The 24,981-nt window shown below is 36.2% G+C and overlaps 2 protein-coding genes across 3 annotated transcripts in view; one reads left to right on the forward strand and one right to left on the reverse strand.

The window, feature by feature from the left end:
• Window positions 1-21,975, forward strand: part of KCNK5 (potassium two pore domain channel subfamily K member 5) — a 575,865-nt gene extending 553,890 nt beyond the window's left edge. Inside the window, exon 6 of the transcript XR_010429610.1 lies at window positions 21,965-21,975. The gene's annotated coding sequence lies outside the window, so the exon portion shown is untranslated. The remainder of the gene's footprint in view (window positions 1-21,964) is intronic.
• ZFAND3 (zinc finger AN1-type containing 3) overlaps window positions 1-24,981 on the reverse strand; it is a 131,943-nt gene that overhangs the window by 42,579 nt on the left and 64,383 nt on the right. For both annotated transcript variants that reach the window (XM_064651087.1, XM_064651088.1), the window contains exon 4: window positions 4,215-4,394. In XM_064651087.1, the coding sequence (XP_064507157.1) occupies window positions 4,215-4,394 (180 nt within the window). The remainder of the gene's footprint in view (window positions 1-4,214; window positions 4,395-24,981) is intronic.

A 24,981-nucleotide genomic window follows, 5' to 3' on the forward strand; every position in this document is an offset into this window, starting at 1 on the left:
GTTAGGTTGAAAAAACTGGCATTTCTTTTTATTCTATTCCACAGACAGAAAAAATATCATTATATTTCTAGTTCTATAGCCTATGTGGCTTTTTACACAGTCATGCTTCAACAAGCAATGAAATTCAGAGTATGAACAGCAGGTGCAGTAGAAAAAACAATCTCTCACCTTTCTTTTATAGAAACCTAGTGCATCTTTGTCTCAGATGCAGTATGCTTAATGTACATAAAGTAACTTCAATAAAAAAACTTCAAAACTGGGGGTATATATTAGTACTTCCAGCAAATGCAAATACTTAATAAAACAAACAACCAAAAACCATTCTTCAAACTTACCTTGCAAAATTAAATATTTGAGATAAATTAAAAATGTTTTAAACACTTAGTTTGATGAGCAATAGTTTGAATTCTGGAGGGTATACAAAAACTAGTCAAAGTTTCAGTCATGAAATAATTTTGTATTTGGGCATCTAAAATTCAGCACACACAGAGATAAGGTGTGGTCAGTGATCATCACCTTCTTTCTGGGCTGAAATCTCCAGTGTATTTTCTGATATTCACAGCAATATCTCAGATCTTTGTTTATCTTCTTTTAAATTCTTCAATGTAGAAATGAAGAGCATTTAACTGTTCTAGAAACATCAGATATTCCTTTTGTCCTTTTTCAATTGTGGTTCTTGCTATTCGAGGAGGCCAAGAAAAGTTAAGCACATAATTAAAATAAAATCCTGTCAACCCAAGCTAAAAACTACTGAAATACCAAATCTGATCAAGCTGCCAGAGTCACTGTTCTTCCATTGACATTTCTCCTGTCACATAACAACAGAGTTAGTTTCAAACCAGCACAGTACTAGCTTTAGCTCTACTCACATAGTGACAGAAAAATAATGTGACAGCCCCAAAGAAAGCAATGAAGGCCTGAAACTAAGCAAAATTATTCCATGTGCAGTGTGACCTTTTCTTTACCAAGATACATAGAACCTTGCTTAATAAGCTTAAGAGTGGTGGTGGCTGAAGGTAGGGACAGAGAGAAACAAGGTCTATTGTCAAATCCACTTTTTCCTGTCTGCTAAAAATAGTCAAAAACCTTGCCCACCCAGTAAGAAAAGGAAATTTTTGACAGAGCAACTGGCTGATATGGTGACTGATGCAGAAATAACTACCCTTAGGACCTCCTAAATGAAAGGAGAAGATGGAAGGGAAAAAATGAGAATAGACGAAACTTATCTGCACATAAAGCACCAGAAGAACAAAAGTTAGACTTATTTAACCACCTGTTAAGAAAAAGATAATTAAAAACTGTGCAAATCTAGACTTAGTAGAGATACACCGACATTGACATACTCTTTGTCTATAAGTTTACTTCAGAAAATTGACTGCAACTGATGAGACCTGAAGGTTCCGGATAGAAACAGTCAACTCAAGAATTATATGTAGGGGCAAAAAAAAAAAAAAAAGAATTTCATAGACTATTCCTCCCCCAATTGCAACAGCATTTTTTAAAAATCAGTGATCAGTAATATTTCATAAAAGAAACCCCACATGAGAAGGAGGGGGGAAAAAAGTACTGAAGTTGCATCATGGTCTCTGGGCATAAATCTTTAATACATTTTCACTGATTGTAAATATAAGATTGAGAACTATCTTTCACCTGCTAGAGAGAGAGAGATTAATCGGCAAAGCAACCACTGCGATAGGTTACTCTTCAGAACTGGTGGGAGAAGGAAAGCCACTACAACCTAGGTAGGTATGTAAGACACTCAGGAATGCAAATGCAACTTGCTCATAAAATCAAAACAATTACAAAAAACCACAGAAATACTTGCGATTGTCAAACTGAACTCTTGCAAAATACAGTCCAAGGAACTCTTCTCCTGTATCATTCATTCTGTGCTGAAAAAGGAAATGGCTACTTAAAAGCAAGTACAAAAAACCTTCACTTCCTCTTGCACAGAATATGTATCTTATCCACAGGAGATTCCTCTGGTTCTCTTCAGTTGTCATAACATGAATTAATTTGCCTAAATGATTTGCTGCAATTTTATCCACTCTTTTTACCCTATGGACTCAAGTACTGTTGCAAATACCTCTCTTCAAAATCTTGAAAAGAAAAAGAGGGGTGTGGAATGCACCATGAGAATTTTTCACCAGTAGTCCAATTTTTCCACACTTTGATAGGGATTACCATAATGATCCCATACATTGGTTTCTGATGAATTACCACAATTCTATTCAGAACAAAACACAGTTTCACATGGCAGTGCAAAATATGAATCTTTGAAGAACACAGTGGGAACAAGAGCAGCGCGTGCTTTATAGAACATGCTGCAAAATAAATAACGTTGTACAGAAAAAACCACCTTCAAATTAAAATCAAAAAGACATTTAAAATTTGGACATTCTTCATTACAGAAAGAACCTTGTACATAGAGACCATTATCCATCAGAAAAGCTCCATCTGTGTATAATTATTTCTGGTAAATGATATTAAGCATCATTAAAGAGATAGTGAGAATGTGAGAGAAGACAGAGAGAGCTCAAGCTGTAAATAAATCTCTCTACTGTATTTCACTTAAAAACACCCCATCAGGAAGTCATAAAGAGGGTTTTTTTTACAGGTAATATTTTCAAATGCTCTGCAGGCTGTGCTGCCTAATATCCATCACGTTCAGTGTATGTTCACAGGCTTGCAGCAATTCAGGACGAAGGACACTATTTAATTTCACTCTCATCCCTGTAATCACCTTCTCACTTACCAAGTCCTTCCCATCCACAAGAGAGATACATCGTTGTAACACAATTTAATTTCTACCTGAACAAATTTTCAGAAAACCTGACCCAGTAAGCATTAGAGGAGCACCCAGTAACACTAAATAGTAGATCCTGGCCAGTAAGCCTGTGAAGGCCAAATGTGTTGCTGAAGCATAATGGGTTTTCCTGAATTCTCCAGGAAGGTTGTTTTAAGGCCTTGTTTTTACAGCAGGCTACAGGTTTCCCCTGAAGAAGCACTGGACAGAAGGAAGAGATGAAGGGTGGTCAGCAGCAACTGTGTATGTGAAGGAGAGACAAGAGTTACATGGCAAGTTTAGTCTTACTACAAGAAGTACTATCAGATCATTCACATTTGAACAGTGTTGTATCTCTGACAATATTCTCAAAGAGAAAACAACATCTCAGTTTAAAAATTTTACTTTAGTTAGTCTAATAAGCTACCGCAATCCCAAAATCATATTTTATGCTTTGTCCACACCCAATCTGCATAAGTAAAAGCTCTTCAGACCTGTAAAGAGAATAAATACTTTGGCAACTCAGCAAAATCATCCCATGCAAACAGTTAACACAACTGAAAGCAAGTATATTGAAGATTTTTTAGTCCCAGTGCTTTGTCAGCATTGTTATCTCCAGCAGTTGCCTCAGTGTTGAAGAACCAGAGTCGCTTTTGCAAATTTCCTACTGAAAACCCAGCATTTTCTTGCAATGTGTATATCTATTTACTGGCCACAACCTAAAGTATATTCAGCTCAAGAGGGTTTCTCTCCATAGAGCACTTTCTAAAATAAAGCTACAATTGAAGGAAAATGAAACTACAAACTACACATTGAAGCTTAGGTTGTAGAATGTAGATTTTAAAACTCAATATATTAGATACAGGATGAACTTATTATATAAAGGTTTCGAATAATTTAAAAGACAATTTTGTCTCACTGTGTTTACTAATTTTTACCATCCTAACTTACCTTTGGGGAGAATTTTTGCCTGACAGTTCAATATAAAAGAAAGATGGGTTGTGAAAGAATAGATGAATTACCACATGAAACAAGCTTTATGCAAGCAGCACCTCAGACAAACAGGCGTTACAGCCAGTGTTATGTGCAACTGCAGTAATTAAAACCCAACATGTTTTAAAGTCAAATTTCACAAGATACGGTGTTTACGGTGGAATATATATATGAATTTACCAGAAACGTGAGGAGTTTCTCAAAATTAAATTGTATACTGCAGTTCAAATGGCCATAAAATTAGTTAAAAACCTCTGTGATTAGTTTGTTCTTTGGTTAAAGCCATCACTGTCTATTTTGTGAATAGCTTCTAACCTTTTCCTCCGCCCCAGAAGTCAGGCCGTTTACTTCCAAAGGGAGTCAGTGAAACCCAAACCTGAGAACAAAGCAAAATGTTTATGCCTCCTTCGCTTTCACTTAGGAGTCATGCACTTACATTCCTCTTTGCTCGGTGAAGTTACATTCAGTTCTGTCAAAAGCTGCTGGTTGGAATTAGCGGCCTGCGTGGTTAGAGAGGTATTGCTGTTGTCACTGTTCGTTTCTCCAGAGAACAAATCTGACTGGTTGTTGCTTGTGCTGGGAGTAGAGTCATCGTCTGGCTGTTTCTTCTGGAAATCTATCAAAACCAAGATTTCATATGTCATCCCACTTGCTCAATCTAATCATCAAATTTTATGCAAAAGAACCCCCCCTCCAACATAACAAAAGTAACCCCAAAACACTGCCAGAGGTATAATCATTCTGATAATTTGTATATCTCATACAACACAAAGGGCAGCCTTTAAGTTTTTACTTCAGATACAAACCAGCTTAGAAGTTACTTGCTGAAGAAAACAGCTTCAGAACTACACAAACGTCTTGTTTCCCCAGCCTTTCAAAAGTACTCAAAGTTACCACAGCACACATATAATTTTTAAAAGGATTCACACAAAGCATGTACAGAAGCACAAAGGAGCAAACATCCAATGAAGGAAGAACCAAGGCATGTAACACAGCACTAAGGAAATGTTACACTTCTCACTGCCATTACATAAAATCCCACCAGTAACAGTTCTGGCGAAGCCAGTGTAGACAGCTATAGTTCCAGGTTAGCATGGGGGAGCTGGTGAGGGATTGCCTTTGCATCATTGGTTTGATGGGGATTTGGGGGTAATGTGTGTCTGTGACACGTGCGTTGGGGTGTTTCCTCCTTCCTTCACTCACTCCAACATTAACAGTACTAAAAGCTGTTCATTGATCTATGAGCAGAGAATCAGGTATAGAAAATAAACCACTAAAATACATTAAAGCAATGTATAAATGATTTGGTTTCAAAGTTTTCCTTTTTTTCTGTTGGTCAGTAAGTGCTAAGTCACAGTTGTCTCCAAATTGCCCCCATAGTCCAAATTCGATGGCTTTGACAGATCCCATGCTCAGGCCTCCCTTGCCTCCAAAGCGGATTCAGGTTTGAGGGGAAATATTTTCAAGTGCAAATCCCCCACTGAAAGCTTTTTCTCAAACCCACAGTCTTAATACCTGATTGATCATAGCATAAGTCTCAGTTCCTACCACCTACACTACTGGATTTCAGTCTGGCACACTCTGCCTCTGGAGAGCAGCCCTCTCAGCCAAGCGGATTTTGGTTTGTTTAACATCCAGCTTTCTCCCAATGCAAAGGCATCTCTTCCTTGTAAAGAAGTGCATCACCTCTTGGTATTCCAAGATACTTTTTTTGTAAATGACATATAAAGGTAGAACTTATTCAATACCCAAATAAATAAATCAATCAGTATTTGATTGCTCATTATTATATCATGGCAGAGAGAAAAACAGAGCAGTCTATAAATATTTGCAGATGATGATGTGTTAGAAACACAGGTTGCCAACATGACTCACTGGGATTGGGAAGCATTACAGTCAAACAGTCCCTAAATGCTGATTTAGGATTTAAGTGATTTGCCAGAAAAAATAAGCTATAATTTCTGCTGTGGAAGAGTCAGCCAGAAGTCCAGATTGGAGAGGAAGAAGTTCAAAGCCAGGGAGGTGGAGAAGGAGAAGAAGAAATAGGAGGAGGAGGAGGAAGCAAGTGGCAGGCAGGAAATCATCCACCTTCACAATCCAGTTCTGAAAAACCAGTGGGATGCTTTTTGTCAGGGACAAGTTACTGGACCCAGAAAGATCTCCTACTCCGGGCTCACTAGTTATCAACAAAATTTCACCCAAATTTGGCTCATGGATATTATTTGTATGTTTGTGCAATCAAGAAAGCTTCAAGCACTTGGGATTCTGCACCAGCCACAGTCAGGCAGCTGCAGCAGTTGTAGGAGTTCAGAGCTGTCATACAGCAGCAAATACACCATGGCTGTGAAATGCTCTTTGCCTCCACGAACCCACGACTTCGTGTTCAGAACAACATTTACTCAGACTGCAAATCAATTAACTTTCAAAAAAGTCTTAGCCTGCTCAGTTGTGTGGAACCCGAGAATATCTCCTGTCCCCCTTTGTAACCATGTTTCCACCCCACGTTTCCACCACAGACGAGAGTACTTGAGGAAAGTGTTGAGACTGATGATCCCAAGTGCCCTGAAACACATGAACTGTGACTGAAGCTGTACCACTCAAACTACAGCAAATCATTAACAGCTGCTTTAGTAATGGAGTGTCAACAGCAACACAGCACAGAGGTTATATGAGCTGCATTATATTTGTTCTGTGTATTCTGGAGGGCATTTGGCTTCTGTCAAGCAGGACTCTCCTTAGCACAAATAACTTGCAGATCACCTTGCTCTCCCCACAAGCACAATAAAAGCTGGCAACAGTTACAGGAGAGTTGTGTCTGAATAAATCCAGTTAAGCCTTAACTGCTTAACAAATAAAACAAAACAAAAATACACACACGATACAGGCAAAACCCTGGCAAGTTTTGAAAGGTAAGCTTTATTCTGATTAAAATCAGAACGTAGTTCTGTTGACAGAACAATGACCTCTCCTAATAATCTTAATACGGAAAAAACAGAACAAGAGTTGGCAAGACATTAATCAACATTTCCAAAAGTTCCTATTTAATTGGAGAGGCATGCAAAACACTTTAATTTAAATAATTTTTTTCCTTCATTTTTACTGAGACTTCCAATCTGCTAGCAAATTCTATGCAAAAATGCACAAGACGGACCAAAAATCCATCAAATCTGCATCACCCTTTCCCAGTTAATGAAACACATCTTTGCAACTTTTGACAGAAACTTCAATTGCTATTCCACAGGTTTAGTGGAAGCAAACTTTCTCCATTTGTCAGAAAAGATGTTTTCTCTTTCTTCTCAACACTGTCTCCTTTTCCAAAGTGCCTTCAGGTTTGGGGTTTTTTTTGTTGGTTTTTTTTTGGTCATTGTGATGGATTTTTTTGTTAAAGTGCAAAATATCCTGTTGTTAGTTTTATGGGGGAGTCAGCCTCAAAATAAGACACGAAAATTAGCCATTTCCTGCATGGGGGAATAACAGAAGGAAAGATCTATCAATAAAATGCATGAAATGCATTCAGTAAACTATTACTGGATGTCAGAGAAGCTGCTAGTAGTAAGTAGCAACACTGTCAGTCTTCTAGTTCCATAATCCTTTTTCTTTGTTGAGTTTAAGGGTTGCACCCAGCATCTCAACAAGCTGAGCAGGAGCAGAAAATCTTATGCACTGGATGTCAGTAGTGTAATTTTTGTTCTGTTGCTTAGGATTTCTTTGTAAACAAAACAATGACTATGTGCATATACTGACGTGATGCAAATATTTCATATTCTATATATACAATAAATTGAAATAGCTTAGACTAAAAGAAAGGCAAGAAGCCACATTTGTTTCCATATTTCAGGTGAGAAGTTCTTTTGCAGGATAATCTTTTGCCCATTTGTATTAATAAAATAACACTGATAATGAAGGCCATTGCCTTTACAGCTTCCGATTCTAACCCATAAAACCAGCATCTTCTGCACAGCACTAAAACTTGCCGGTTCATTTGTCCATTTACTGTGACCAGGTTAGGGTGATCAATCAGAAAGAGCCCCAGAAGGTTTATTTCACCCATTACCTCAAGATCAAACAATATCTAGAACATCCAACCACTTCCATCACCTAAAATACCTGATTCTGTGACACAAAAAATCAGACAATCCCCATTACAGTACTTGGCTTACTTCAGCCATCAATGTCCAACAAAATACCTAAGAAAATCTTGAGTCCTCAACTCTTGCTTAACTCTAAGGACTCTGTGATCAAGCAAGAAACGACTCTTTGGCTTCTGGTAACTTCCATGATTACAGTCAGTTGAAACTTGAGGTGAAGGCAAATATGAACTGTATCAGCATGTCATAAAGCATTTTCTTTTGAAAAAGACAGGCATGGAAAAGCATTACATGAAATTAATACTAAGTCAAAGAGTTTCCTCATTTGCCCTCATGCTATGATATAAGACATTATAGCATCTCTGAAATTCCCAAAGAGTCTTAAGCTCTCCTTTTGAGTTATTTTAAGGGTCTAAGTTACAAACACTTCCTATTCTCTAGCCTATAACAGTTTTCATTAATAAGAAATGGGTTCATTCAAATAAATTATAGATGTTGGAAGAAGTGTCAGAGTAAACAGAGAGGAGAAAATTAGAGTCTTTAAAGTAATTATTTTGACTGATAGGCAATATTACACACTTCTTTATTCTTTGGTCCTGCAGTTCCCATAACTTAGCAGTGTGAACTAGCAAAAAGGTTATTTGGAGAGTGTTTGCTTCTTACACTGCATTAGATTTGCAATCTGCACATTTTCTATTACTGGAGCACCTTGTTCTTTTACAGAGTAAAAATGAATGTGTTATCATAACGTCAAATGTCTACTAGTCCACGAGTATCCCAATGTACAACAGACAACAACAGACTTTACCTTACTCAAGTCTACTCAGAAAACAGTTCCACACTTAAGAGAAACAGTATTTTGAGGGTACTCTTTGGGAAGTAACACAAATGTTATGACATTGAAACCGCTACTGTGAAATCTTTAAGTTATTGCATCACTTTATTTTTTTTTCCATCATGTGTCTGGAAAAACTGCTCATACGTGACCAAGGAATAGTACTGAAAGTCCTGAAGATTTTATTTATTTATTGAGGACTCTTCACTGACTTCTGGTTCATAGCTTACTGAAGGTATTTCAAGTGTCATTCATACATAACTACTTTTTGCATAATAAATTAAGGTGAAATGGATAAAACCTTCACTTTCAGTAAGTACTTGAATGCAATCTAAAGCTCCAGTAATGGACTGGCAATAACACTCATCTTGGGAAGAGAAGCTTTAGTTTTTTTCTTTTTAAATAACACACAGACAGAAAGATGCATTAGCCCAATTGCAGATGATCACAGATATCCTGCTATTAGAGGTATGCACTGCAAAACATGCACAAGCACTGCCATTAGAAGATGCCAAACAAAGTCATAAAAAGGAATCAGAGGTATGTACTAATTCTACTAAATTATATTTATAAATATATAAATAAAATATATTAGACTGGAGAGTACAAAATAACAATTGCAGTATATTCTTATATATGAGCTATCAGCAGATCTCATCGCTTTCAGAGTTAAACGCTAAGTACAGAGAGAATTAACAAGCAGCAAAAATATTAGAAAGGTGATTTTCCATAAGACCGAACTTTATTTAGAATTACAAGCACATGTGGTACAGGAAAGCCATTCAGCTCTTAGGGGTTTTATTCATAAATAAAACATTTTCTTTTTTTTTCTTTTAGCTTTTGTTCTTCATGAAGAAAAGCTGAAGTGAGTTCTTTATGCTTAGTTATCCTTTATGATTGCTATACTCTTTAAAATGGCAAGACAGTATTAATAAGAGTTTCAAATAATATTGAGCTTTCCATGTTGCATATACTGAGTTTTACATTGATATTTTATTTTCTTTCCAAATAAGCAGGAAAGTACTAAAAAAAGGGCAAAATTAAAAAGATGCATCTGCAAGGGTAGTAAACAGACAATGAGAGAATGTACCTGCAACTACATGTATTTATCACTCTGGAATTAGGATCAAGTTACACCTTATTTGTAAAATTACTGGGATGTATAAATATTTTGGGGGATTAGTTTGGTGTTATGTTGTGGAGGTTTTTGTTTGTTTGGGTTTTTTGGGGGGTGGGGGCCTCTCCCCAGGAAGTCTGTTAACATTGTGTTCTGAGCAGTTTTTCTCTCAAAAAAAGACACTCTTTGCTTAAAGATGACATTCCATAATAGTCCTTCTTTCTCTTGGCTCGACAAAATGATTCATCCTGAAAGCTACACAGAAAGCTTGATATTTGACTACCAGATTCTGCCTATTATTTAGCAAGAAAATTCATGAATAACTAATAAACAAAGACTAGCAAGACAACAATCATAACAATGTTACAGATGACCTTCAACTTAAGATCAGGGTCATTAATACATATGCACACCTTTTTAAGGAAGGAAAATGCAGTTTTGTATCAAAGAATCTACAGTAACTGTATTAACCAGGCTTTGCCATTTTTACAGCATATGATCCCACTATTTCCAAAGCAGTTGTGAAATCCTAAATTGATGAAAAAGGAATTTCATTATCATCTAGAAAGTATCCCCTGAGAGCAGCTTCCCCAAAGAACAAACACTCCTTGCTCTGCCTGATAATAACAATTTGCTTACTGTATCTATTTCAGTACAGACCAGGAACAAGGTCACTGAAAACTTCTGCACCCTTATGTCACATTTCCCATTGCTACTTAAAGTAGCAAGTTTATTCAAGTAAAATTTTTTTATTCTGTAAAACTCAGCAACATAAAAAAGAATAAATATTATTGTCATCACAGGATCTAAAGTGCTGAAGCTATGAGGAGTAAACTTCTATATTAACAATCCACCTAAAATTTCCTCTAACAGAATCCTTCGGGTCCTCAGCATTCATACTTTTAATTCATTACAGAGCCATACAGTGAGAAAGTAGTACATGAAGGCACTATTACACTGCAAAACCTAAAACCAGTGAAGGGCTATCTATACAGCACCTTCATCTGGTAAAACTAGAAAATGAAGACAATTTAATACCCAATGAATTGAGACTGTATGGATTCTTGAATCTGTATCAAATGACATTGGTAATAGTCTAATACAAAGGGAAATTATGAAATTTAAATAACTAGACAAAGCCACCACTCCATTGTGATTGCAAGAAATATTTTATTTTTCATGACATGTACAGTGGGTATTCATTAGGAAGGACATGTATCAAAACAGACTACTAGTAAGACACCGAGTGGGCAGCTTGCCAAGGACTCTTACATGCTGCCACTGAAAAGATGGCAATGACAACAATTTTACCAACTCCAAGAAACAAGACAAGAAACTCTGACACTTAACCGTCAGGAAAAGTAAAATGCTGCAGCCATTTGAAGGATCCATTTGGAACTTAAGAAGAACAAACATTTAACACGGTCTGGGGGTAATACAACAGTGGTAATATAATGGAATTAAATATAGGAAAATTTTAAAAAAGTACCTGGGGGAAACATCTAAGCAGCTGCGACCTATAGAATTTATTCTCAAAGACTACTTCGAAAACGTGCGACATGAGCATTTTACAACAGATAATTCTAGAAAATACTCAAAAGTGTAAGCTTAAAATTGACTAAGAGCAGCACAAAACCTACCAAAAATGGAGCTGTGTTGTTCCCCTAAACTTTTGTATCTTTATCATTAGAATTCTTTCAGTACTAGTATCCCTTTATGAAACTAAACAGATTACTAAAGTTCCCATTGCAAGCTAAATTCAGTGATGATACATCAAAATCTATGCTCCTAGAGAGGGAGAGGCATTCTTTCTGCTTAGAAGAAGCTGATCAATGAACTCAAACTCTGCAACATCAGTGAGCTCTACGAAGTAAACTAACGAAATAAACTTCTCAAGGTGTGTTTGTAATAAATCAGACATCTTGAAAATGGGATTGTTAACTGACAGAAATACAGTTTAATTACCACTGATATTATTCAGGACACTTCAATCACAAGGCACATAGGAACTATTGTTTTAATAAAAGAAATGTTTCAATTAGCTTTTCTTGTACTGGAGCTATCTTTCAAGTTGCCTTATCATGCCCTTTCCAATACCTAGAGAGAACCCTCCAATTTCAAAACAGATGTCTATAACTTTTTAATTAATTCCTCTAATCTAATTTATGTGGTTTCAATTAAAGTGAACGTTTGCCTCATTTTCTGTCAATAATAGTCACATTTATGGTTCAAGTATTCCCCAATATTTGAATACACCATAAATCCTCAGGATTTTCTCAAGGGATAAAAGGCCTCTACAGTAAATGAAACTTTTCTAGCAGTAACCCACCGATCAGTTCCCTCTCCCTCATCTCCAGTTCAGGCACCTTAATAACTACCAAGACTGAAACTCTCAGAACATCCCTCAGAATTACTCATTTATCAGAGTCTTTTCCCCAGTCTCCTCTGAATATCCCAGAGGAAGAGGTAAAGACTGTTCTGGAAGAGAAGGGAGATCAGGCACTCATTTCCTGGCCTCACTTCCCCAGAGCCAACCAAACCCTTTCAAATGTGTGTCTGTGAGGAAGATTTAGTATTTTACCATTGTTTCGGTTTTACCACCAAAGCAATGAATGGTGAGGTGAAGTATAAAGGGTGATGATCTTCCCACTCCTCTCAACCTTACTGCAGTCTGATGCTTCTTCTTGTAATAAATATCTGCTTTTCACATGCAGTAGCTAGAGAAAAGTATGGAGAGGAAACTCCAAGTCTGACAGTCCTCAGTTGCTGGGGCAACAACTTTGCAATGGGTGGAGTTTATGTAAGCAGTTTGTGACTTCAATAATCTGCAATAATATGAAAAAACCTGAGGTAATTTTAATCACAAAAATGAGAAAGCTCACTGAAATCTCATCTGATACCTTTGTGCCTTAGCTTCAAGCTCCACAGTTTACCAACTTTCCAAAGGAGTCCAGAAGTTTAAGGGAATAGCTACAGTCTCCCATTTACCATCCCCTCCATCCTATTCTATAATCATATAGAAATGCAGAAGAGTAGTGTTCGACCTGCCAAAAAAAAAAAAAGAAAAAAAAAAAGGCAGGAGTTCAAGGAACAAGGAAAGAAAAGTTTATCTTAGTTTATGAATCAAAAAGCTCAAACACTGCAAACTCTCACTGCAAACTGCCATGTTACATTACATTTTGACTATGGAAAACCATGGCTCAGAAACCAAGCCCAAACTTAAGCATACCATACTTATTTTCAGCAAACTTTAAATATTTATTTCTCTTCCAGTCCTTTAGGAACAAAAACATGATTATGCGCAGACTTCAAATAAATGCCTACATAAAATAAACATTGCTTAGGCCTGTGAGCAACAAAACATGCTGGAGTTTTGAGTTAATAAAAATGTCTTTATTTCTTATTAAAATTGTCTTCAAGAAGAAGGCATTAGATATGTTGAATTCAAGTTAATGACAGCATCCATTGTTATTATTAGCCAATTAGTCCCAAAGAAAATAGTTGGAACGCATCTCAGCATTTGAAATCAGTACAAAATTGCTGCAAAAATAAGTCATCTATTGAGTTAATATCTGAAATTCATGGATTTTTAAAATTTTTTTTCTTAAATATGTTGGCTATTTAAATATTGATGCTTCTTTTAATGCAAAGAAATCAGGAAAGTGTAGAAGAGGAAAAGGAATGGAAAAACTTCTCTCCTCAGAATGATACATTCCCGTCCCCCCAGTGGAAATTACAGATACATACACTTCTCCTTAATTCACTTATTTTTATATAGCAAACACATGTGAACTTAAAGCATCTCTTATGATGAAGAAATGATCCTTCTTGAGGATCATTGCTGAAATTGCCTAAAACACCTACTCTTGTCTTTGTCTTTATTTCCATAATAAGACAAAGTGCAATAAGAAAGAGGCACATATCATATCCACGATTTGTGATTTGATGTGGTTTGAGTTCTTGTGCTCCCACTTGTAAGTTAGAAGTAGCCTTTCACCGGTGGTGTTTCCAGAGCTCTGGCTTGTAAATGGTTGTTATTCGGCATAACAGATGTGGAATCCTTTAAATGGGAATCTTCAGTAGCAAAGCATAAAACTGCAAATCAGATCACTGATGGGCTGACTTTGAACATTTATTAAATGCTGGTAACGTTGGGATCCTGCACATAAAAGCAGCTTTTGTAGCCAGTCCTCCACGTTCAAAGTTTTGTTCTTATGAGTTTACCAGCATCACGATCATGGAATTAGGACTTCTACTCATGGAAGGGCCCCAGTTTTTTTGCTTCTCATCTAGAGCCTTAGAGAAGATTTAAAAGGTTTCACAGGTTCTACTATTAATGACGTACAAAAAAAGTAAAAACTGTTTTGAGTGTTCAGCCTAGACAACTGGGATAAGAGCAATTTTCACTATGCTGTGAAAGAACAGAAAAAGTCACTATAAAATGCTTACTAAACAGAAAGAAAAACAAGGATGAAAAATGTTATTCTCACACATTCAGCTAGTTTAATACAATTCTTGAAGTTTAATGGTGAAGAAAAGCAAGGAACTAAAATATGCCTTCAAGAAGCATTTGAAAGCATTCTTTCAAGCATTCTGTGTTATGCCTAAACAGAGCTAGAAATAACAATTCTACAGTCTCTTTGGGGGCTCACAGGCCATTGATTGATAGATTGAACCCATCCCTGAAAAGTACAGAAAAAAATCTTAAAAATTATCTGTCTCTTGGCATTAATACACTACAAAATAAACAGTTAACAACAAACTTTCTCTTGCAGTTGGGGTGGCTAACTCTGTTTCAAGTACAAGTCTCAAGTAATTACAGAAATTACTTTGGAAACTAACTGAGGACTGGCACGTAAAATTCAGATCAAACAGCTAAATATGAATAAACTAAAAGATTAATTAAATTTTCAGAAAGAGCCAAATGATTGCTAGAAGCTATTAGCTGTTTCATGCATGCTGTTCTGATTACCTGCTTAAAGTACCAATATCCATAGAGCCTATCTTTACAGCCCAGTAAAAATGGCAAAATGCAACTGGATCCCAGCAGCAAGAGGGGAGGGTGGGAGAAAACAATAATTAATTGACAAACTCAGAATAAAGTGGGTCAAGCAGCCCAACCCTCCCCCATCATATTCAGAGCTGCAGTGGCAGGCAACCATATACACAATTCAATTATCTTTTAAAGAAGTTCTACTAGCTCTTCAGTAGCAGTCTGAGAGGCGTTCCTCACCAGGAAGTTCCCAGCTCAGTGCGTGACAGAGCAGACTAAACAACGTAATGTCTACCAGCAGAGGGAGGTGTTCCATTAGGTTGCATTTTCCAAAAACTTCCTTCCCTGCACATTGATTTCTATTCTAATCATCTTCACTAGGGAAAAAGCTTCCTTCTTGCTGTAAAGACACTCTTAAGAATCTCTTGCTATGTATATACATTTTAGACTAATTACTGCTATGGCAAATTTGATTATCTATTTAACAGAAGCAACTTGGTAACTAATCCATAATTTCCATCTCAAACAATCAACAAAACCCCTGCCCTTTATCCCCTTTCTGACCCATAACACAAAGACAATAGAAATGCTCATCTTCCATATGACTGGGGACTGTTACAGAATTTTTTCCAAAACAGAAACTACTTCTACTGTCTTCAGTGGGAAGAAGAAAAAAAAAAAAAAAAAAAAGAAAAGAAATGTGAAGTGGCACCACCTGCTATCTTCCACAGAATCAGTTCAGCACATTATCAAATTTGAAAGATAAATTTTAAGTTAAATAGGAGAAAAAGACACATAGTTGCAGAAACAAGACACATAATTTCATCTTTGGTAAATTCTGCTGTATAAATCTGTGAGAATAACCAGTAGTGCAGTTTCCTAATAGACAAAGGAGTGGTACCAACAATGCCTAATTTAATTTTGGCACAAGTTTGAATGGACAGAAATAGACATCTCTGGAAGAAGATTCAGAGTGCTTACACGAGGAAAAAAACTACTGCTATACACAGGACCTAAACTGCTCTCTTGAAATACTCACTTCTGTTGACTACAGCAGTCAACTCAGTTACATATGGAAAAAAAAATTATCTCCCAACCCAGCCATCTTGCTTTACAATGGTTTCAGCTATTCTGTATACGTAATAAAACCAAACCCCTTGTGTTTGGAGGAGAAAAAAAAAAAAAAAGAGGAGTTATTTCTTTCTCACAGAGCTGAACAGCTAATACCTGAGAGACTCAAACCAACAGCAAATAGAAATGCAGATGAAAAACAGAGACTTAGGTTTTCCTGTGTGTATCCCTTCAAATATAGGGTAGAACAACTCCAGTATTCACGAAAAGAAACCTGTCATCCACTGCATTGGCTATTTCTAATTGAAGTCTGCAAATTCATCAATATATGAACATTAAATGGTAACTTTTATCAGGAGAACCTCCAACATTAAATCTGATCTTGCTGGAGAAGCAGAAATATATCTAGGAAAAAAAAGGTGAGTAAATTTTTCCCTATGAAATGGATTTTGCTTGGAAACAGTGACAGTAAATCTAACATGTAATACTCCCTGGCTGACTTTCCACTGTTCTTCCTCATCTAAAATGCTGTAAGGTAACATTTCAGTGCTGCCTAATTGTCTGTACATTAAAATATCTCTGAGGCAAACAACTTCAGGAGTTACTCTTCTGAAGGATAGATTTTATTCTCATCATCATATAGTAAGACCATAGTGACAGATATAACACCAGACACATTTTTATACCTATATATAAAATAAATTTCAACAAAAGAAATAAATTTATCACAAGTAAAAATGTAAGAAAAAAGGAAATTTTTTTCTACATGGGACAGGAACAATGGAACCATCGATTTTATTCATACTATGGGCTTGAATTATCTCTAGAAACACTACTTAGATGCACAAAAAAAAGATGCTTTATATGTTTATTTAAATAAAAAATGAACTGCACTAGATATTCCAGAAGTCAACTTCAGGGAACACTTGTCTTTCTATTAGTTGTCCAAGGTGTCTGTAAACATTAATACCTTAAGATTCACAGCAAATTACAGTGGCAGTTCAACTGAAAACAGAAGTAAAATGAAGGGATTTCAGGTGATCACATAAAACCACAGCCTAACATTTGAATTTTTCTTCTCCTAGAACTGAATTCCAAGCTGAAGCATGTTTTCTCCAAGACTTTTAATCAAGAAATTAATTTGTAGACCTGCATGCTGACTGCACTGATATTCCACAGGAACTCAAAGTCTGAATCTCGCATCTTGTTTCATAAAGGCAAGTCATCTGCAAATCTCCTACACTTGATTTCACAGACTCAAGAGAGCTGCTGGTTATGCCCTATCTTCTTCCTGCCAAATTCAGCAATGACTAAGAACACATTAGCACTACAAACACCCTGATATGAAACCCATATATTCAATTCCATCAACATACTCCCTTGCTAATTAATTTGGGACCTCTGCAACACACTGTGGGACTTCAATTTACAATCTTCTCCAGTTCCCAGTTCAGAACATAAATCTGGACTGCAACAGTGGCCTGGCTTCTTGCTTATTCCTTCATTTCCAAGTTCCCCAGGCTATATTAGAATATGTCAGCTGCATCTGAGATAAACAGTGTGATTACAGAAGCTCAACTTTCAATTATAAGATTTCAGGACCTCGTATTTAATTTAAGGAAGAACACTCATTTTTACGTTTTGCAGACATTTACACTAACAGTTTTGCCTAGTCTGTCCTGAGTTGAATTCTGCTGTATTAAATTACCACCAGAGTTCTGGTTGTGATGCTACTTGAATTAGTAGATCTAAATTTGCACATTTAAAAGAATTTTTTAAAAACAGACAAAAAATTAGTAGCCCAAAAGAGACCATGGTGGCAGAGGTGACACATGAAATCCAAGCTTCTGTAGTGTGTTCAACTGGATTATCTCAAACTGCTTTACACTGAACTGCACACCATTCAAAGTGAAAAATGCCCCATGCTATATAACTGAAGCTTAAGTTTCCGCTTACTGTCAAGCAATCTTTTCAGTATTATCAAATATACTTTCAGTGTTGCTGGTTATATTCTCATAACCACTTTGTAAGGGTATCCAACTGCCTCCAGAGATAGGGAGAAGCTGTGTACGGAGAAAAACTAAGCCACTTGCCCAATTTCATGCTGGAGCTGTATGACAAATTCAGGAAGCCTACATTCATTTCAAATTTAGGAAAGGTTTTTTTGGTGAGTATTTTTAGAAATTTTGAGAACAGTTTGCCCTATTTGCTTGGTCTGGCACCTTGGTCACTACTGATGACAGGGTGCTGGCTAGTCATACCTTTGGCTGGCCCTGTACAGGTACTCTTTTATTCAATTTCATGAATTATTTAGGCATTGCTCACTTGTGCACAGGAAACAGTTTGAAGAGAGCAAGTAACACCATAACAAGAATGGAGCTGAGGAAAGAATAACAGAAATCTGCAAAGAAAGAATAGTTAGGATTAAACTGTGTGAAGAACTCAATGCCACAAAATCAAGTAATGTGAAAATTCTGAAATTAGCCATTTTGCGTGGAAATTATAAGGTTTGCCACTTATACCTTGCTTAATCAACCCTTCTAGACAAACAAACCTGGTTTTAAAAATTCTTTAATTTATAACACCTTTATAAACGCTACACAATATTTATAAAGTGTGTTATTTTGCAAACAGCAAAGTGACTAGCATAACTTTAAATAAAGTAAAGCCATGGCTGACAGCAAGAGCTTTTCAGTCCCTGACTTTTGCTCTCCTTTTCCTGAGGCCCCTGAAACAGCTTATTATAATGCATAGAGAAATTACCACTGTCTGATTCTAGAGCTTCTTATTCTTGCTCATCAAACCTGAAATCTCTTGCCTGCTCCACATTCCCTCAAAAACCATAGTTTCAGAAACATGAATCTTATGTTCTCTGGTCAATTTAAAGACGATTTACTCAGTCAGTATTTCCCATCAAACTTGCTTTACAAGAAAACTACACAATGATATTGATTTGCAATGCCATGAGAATAACTGCATCAGTCGGAAAATCTGCAGCAGTCCCTTATGTTGGAGACATGGCACTAATCTTTACTATTTTCAGAATAGCTTTCACATCAAAATTATGTAGCAGGAAAGTAATGACTTTTTAGAAAGCGTTACAGTCACAAAGACTGCTAGGAACAGGCTTGTCTGTCAAACTCATTGCAATGCTGGATTCTGAAGCTCGAGGCAGACATCAGCCAGTGGAGAGTGGTAATTGTACATGTCCATGAATGATCTGTTGCCAGATTCCAAACACAAGACTCATGTTTATGATTTTCTGCATTAGCTGCCTTCCAGACTTCTTTCAGTACCGTAAAAGGTACTTATTTTAGTGATACATTCTTCTTTTCAACACTTATTTTTAGGGAGCAGTATTGGATGTTATACTGATGGACTCTTCCTGCAATTTTTTCCCCTCCTTTTTGATAAAATCCCCAAGCAAATGATGTCTTAATGATATACACAAAAGGGAAGTTAAAGCTATTGTTGGCCATATTTGCGTTGTCTTCTCACTTGTGCATAATTCTACTTCCTTTTTCTTCAGTCATTCTCTTACTTCTGCTATCAAGCACAAGGAAAAAAAATATGGCTAGAAGCAAGTAAGAGCAACATTACTGTTAACCTGCAGAGTTAGCAAAGCACGCTAACACTAGGCAAGTGCAAAGCAGTCCCAATGCAACTGACTCCTGTCAAAAGCAGAGCATGGCAACAGTATCACGTTCAGGAAGATCTGGAAGTTCGGCAAAGGTACAGAGCTATCATCCTCCTGCTATTCTCAACTCATTTTCATACTTTCTTTAGGGAAACAAATCTTGGTCTGCTATTCTGATGCTGAGAAAATAGTTTCTATTATTTTCTTTACCCATTCAATGACAGTGCACTGAAAGGCTTTCATGAAATCTCATGTGGTGAAGAACAGAAAGCTGAAGCTTTCCACCTGGATGCCTGATTAGTACTCAAATATCTTCAAAGACATCTGCTTTTAAAAACAGAAGTTGGTAGCACAGCCTCTTTATGTTAATACAAAATTACTGTCTAACTGAAGTCCAAATGAAACTGATCCAAAACTGCCAAGCTACAACTTTTCTGCAGATTTTTGTCTTGCTTATGAAGGTTTACAATTTTTCACAAAGGGAAGACAAACTCTCTATTGCATGTTATGTCATGGATCTATCATTGATGCCTACAATTCCTGATGTCTTCAGGACCTACACTTGCCCAGTTTACCAGAAGTAATCAGAAGTGAAAAGTGCACAGCTAGAAATTTCTGAAATTTTTAAACAGACTTTTATGACTTTTTTAGGCAAAATCCAACATCCAGTCTGTATTCAGCTGCAAACAACAGATTTCTGGAACTACTATCTAAGCTAAAGAACTAGAACTCACATCAGAAAAGTAAAGAACACTAGAATATAAATGTATCCAATTAAGAAGAGTGGTTATTTCTTGAAAATGTCCAGCATATATAACAATAACTTATGCAATTTGTATAAAAACACACCAGACAGATGAATAATTGAAGTGATCAGAAGTCTGTAGATGCAAACGAAAAAGCAGCCGATAACAAAATACAACCACTTCACATATTTTATCCAACTAAAACTGTATGTGCAACCAAAAGATATTTATTTGAGATTCTATTCAGCAACTAAATATAATGAGAGAAAAGAGAATAAACAGAGAGTAATTAGCCATACCACGAGAGAAAAGATGCTCTGTAGGTATCACGCACCTGAAAGAAATTGTATCAGAGAATAAAAACCAGAATGGGCCTCAGAATGAGGCACTGCAATAACAGCATGCAATTTATGTCCTGCTTTTATTAAAAAAAAATAATAATTTGTCATCTTTAAGAAAGCACTCAGTCCTAGGTTAATTAAGATACAAAATTATTGGAAAAATAAATACATACACCAAGTACACACTAAGTGATTTTAAAAAGTAATTTAGTTTGGTTAGTTCACTTTATAACAAAATATATCAACAAATCTACCTCATATTTAATGATGTTTATGCATGTCTGCTGCTCTCCTAAAAATTATTTGTCAAGAAAAATTTTTGTGAAGAAATCCAGTAGGTCCATTATCATTTATGTTGTCCCTGCAGTGACTTTGAGCAGGCCGGGACCCATTTCCTTGTCCAAACCCTACCACACAGTCTCCCTTTTCAAATGCAAATAGTGCATGAGAGCACAACTATTTAATTCACCCATTTAATCCTCTTAATACTTTAAATACGCCAGAATTTGGTCACAATAAAGAAAGCTTTTCTCTTGTGGCATAGTATTACCTTTATCTACTGCATTTTAGTATCTATTTTTCATGCTCATTCACACTAATTAGGGCTTTAGCAAGCAAGAAGGTAACAATTACTGTGTTCTCTAGCCAGCATAACGTTGCTGCTTCTAATCAACATGTTGTAAAAAGACAAGACAAAGAAAATGACAAAAAAACCCTGAAAACCCAAAACCATCAAGTTATTTTAATCGAGTACCATGACAGGCAGTTATTATCAGAGACTGTGATACACAATATACTGTCAAGCCACATTCTTAGTAAATACATGAGCTAGAAATACAAGAGATGCTACTCTGCCCTTTTTAAAATACAAGTCCATAGTCAAATTGAGAACTCAAATTTTCTCAGAAGTGAAAAGAAGCAAGAGCAATGAAGAAGTGCAAAAGAGTGGCAACTTGCGTTTGGCTTCAGAAACTTCTAGTACTTGAATCATTTTTGCTGACTTCATGACATCTTACTTAAGGCAGTTAAGAAAATTTCCCCTCCAGTATCTTATACTGGTTGTATGGTCTCCACTAAGAGCAGTCTTTTTTATAAATATTACAAAGGCAGACAGCTGTGAAGAATGTTTTTCTTCAAAACCTCACTTTGATTTTCTGTGGCTTCACCCAATATTGCAAAAATTGAGTTGGCTACAGAATTCTACCAGGATTTCAATCCTTTACATGTTCATTGATACTTTGTATCAGATGTCTTGAATTTGAGATCAACTTAACTATTCAGAACATCTTTTGGTGTTTAAATTTAACACAGCCGTAAAATGTTCACAGCACTTGGCGAGTTATTGTCTAATGAAAAAGGAGGAAAGGGGCAAAAAGCAATTTGGGAAACACACAAGTATTGTGATTCTACTAATAAAGTTCTCAGAACCAGCAAGTTACTGATCGTGTCTGACATTCGATGTCAATACTTTAAGATCTGACCATCAATTTCCAAGTTATAATCATCATCCAAGTTATAAATACATTGATCTGTATCAGACACGAGTTAAACATTCATCAGATTTCAGGTACAAGCATCTAACGAAAGAAAGGCCTAACTTGAATTAGTATCTTTTCAATATGGAACAAGTCCTTGTACTTGTGAAGTAGCTTACTTCCCAGGGCTAGAGTCTCAAAGATCTTGGACTGACATATTTGTGATTTTGATGGTTTGCTACTTCTACATAAGTGTTAAAGTCTTAATTCCTCTTGCTCAAAGCTTCCAGTGTTCAAAAGTTCCCTCAAGCCCCAATGAAATTCTGAACATAAAGTGTAACCTACACATAGCTGAATACATAGTGACCCTCAGTTTACAGGGCCAAGGGTAAAGGTCTTGAATAAAGGAAAACACTAAAACTTTTTCCTGCCTGTTGAGATAGTTTACTACTAGTGCAAGGAACACTTTGGTTTTGTTTATATAGTACTCTGACCTGAACTTCTATCTCAGATATTTCAATGGTACTGACTCCTCATAAATACATATTTTAGAAATCAGACAGAGTAGAAAAATCAAATATTTTTGGTCAGGGTAGTAAAGCAATTTGTGAGAAACTCCACACTAATCCCACATCTTCAGATCCTTTTCTTTTCCTACTTGCATTACTTTCTTTTTAACATTACTTTATAGACTTAGGTGCCTAGACCATTAGCGAGTGCACAGATCTATATCTATGCATCTCCACATTAAAAATTAAAAAAAAATGAGAGACCCAAAAGGACTACAAACCTAATCATCCTCACAAATCTGTATTCTACCATCTTCTATGTACAGAAATATTAAAGTTTCTTTTGAAAACGTGACTTTTTAATTTGTAATGGACAATTTGATTGCACTTAAAAGAGCTCTGCATTCACTTCCCGAAGACTTCATCAATGGCAAACAACAGTTACTATGGCTGTCCTTTTCTCCTGGCTAAAAGAATTTTTTCCATCTCAGTGGAAAACACTCCTGGTTTTCATTGTGTGTATGTATTGTAAGCATACATTGAAACACAGCTGTGGATACATGTAGCCACATCTGCTCAAAACCCAGAGGGTGTTGTGCGATTAAACAGATCTTTACTTTTCATATGGCTTCCAACACTGGTAGGATCATATTCAAAATGCCCAACTTTAAAGGTGTTCTGCTAGAGATGGCACTGATATTGTGGCTGACAGATCTCTGGAGTAACAGAATAGGTTTTTTTACTATAAAAATAAGACAGGTGAAGTGGAGGAGGCAAATTGTTCACCAGAATCTTCACTGAGCTCCCTCAGGAACAATGAACCACTAAGAGCTCACTTCATTCCTCTACACATTTACAAAGTATGTTTTTTAACCCTTCTAACATGTCACATATTTACATACCCTTCTACCTGTCCAGTCCCATCCCTTCCCCAAAACCTTTCAAACAAACAACTACTTACATAGCCTGCACAGGATTTTACCCCTGGCAAAAGAATGAGGGAATTGTCAGCATGGAAATATCATACTTTTTCAGCACTGTCAGAAAATGATCAAAATATACAGTGAAAGAGGCCTGCAAAAATGTTATACAAACGTGCCTTAGGGCTGATTTAGATTTAACTAATGCTGGACAAGACGGACCAGTAGGCACTCCAAAGATTTTAAGAGGCAATAATAAACCACAAAAAAGTTTATGCAATTCCAATTTACAAGAAAATTTGAAGCACAAAACAGGAAAGCTGAAAATTAGCATTTTAGAAGGGGATTTTTGTATTTTGTTGCTGGCTATCAGTTTGTTTTTTTGAATTTTCATAATCATCAACTTTTTATGAGCAACAATGCAATGGTTACTAAAGAGCAGAAAGGAACTCAAAATATTCAAGTCAGATGATGAATGTTATTTTATACTGCTACCTTCAAGAGACCTAGAAACTATTACAAACAGAACATATCTAGTGACAAAGTTGATTTTATTCTTACATGAGAATCAAGTTTATCTAACTGTATTTGTACATAGCATAGAGATTTTGGGTAAAAAGAATTACTGCATAGGGATAAACACAGAACACAAATTTCTATGTGAGAAGGTATTGAAGATCTTAATCATCTTTAAAAATCCTTTATTTCACCAATATGCTATGACCAGTGAAAGCAGGAATCTTACAACCAGCAGGTTTGGCATGAGAGGTAAGTATCTGATCATTCAATTATTCTCTTAGCTGGCTGCTTGAAAAGCAACACTGAACAACCCTTAAAAGATCAATGCAAGACGTATAAAACCCAAAGACTCTAAAGAGAACATCACTGGGTGAAAAATTCATGGTTCTGCAGCATGTAAGACAGAGAAAGATCAATGAATAGAAGAACTTTTAGTCATTTTCAGAAGACTGTGCCACCCAGTGTAGAGGATACCTATTTGTATCAAAGCACTTGGGAACTATTCTGCTCTCCACCACTGGTGTTCTCAGTGACATTGCACAACTCACTAGTTTCTTTCAACTTTTTCCATATGCTGGTCATGTCAAATTAGCTTGTAAACTTACACAACGATTTGTTCTCAAAATTCACCTACAAACGATGCTCAGGAATGCTAAATTAAAATTAATAAAGTCTGAAGTCACTGAATATAAGGCTAAGTAAAGCCTCAAAGAAACTTCTTAGAGATAATAAATCTTTAGATTCAACTTCATACCTTCAGTCAATACACTTAAGTTTTCCCGCATCTTGCGCTGGCCTTCTACTCATGTTCACCAGATTTCCAAGGTAGTATTTTATTAAGAGTCTGAATATAGAAAATTACTGCTTCACTCCTTAATTATTTACTATTGCTTTCACTGCTTCAAGTAGTACAAAGGAATTTTCACCCCAAATGATTCTTTGTCTTAAGAAC

This window comes from Pseudopipra pipra, chromosome 3 (genome assembly GCF_036250125.1).
Source record: "Pseudopipra pipra isolate bDixPip1 chromosome 3, bDixPip1.hap1, whole genome shotgun sequence".
In the NCBI taxonomy this organism is placed as follows: domain Eukaryota; kingdom Metazoa; phylum Chordata; class Aves; order Passeriformes; family Pipridae; genus Pseudopipra; species Pseudopipra pipra.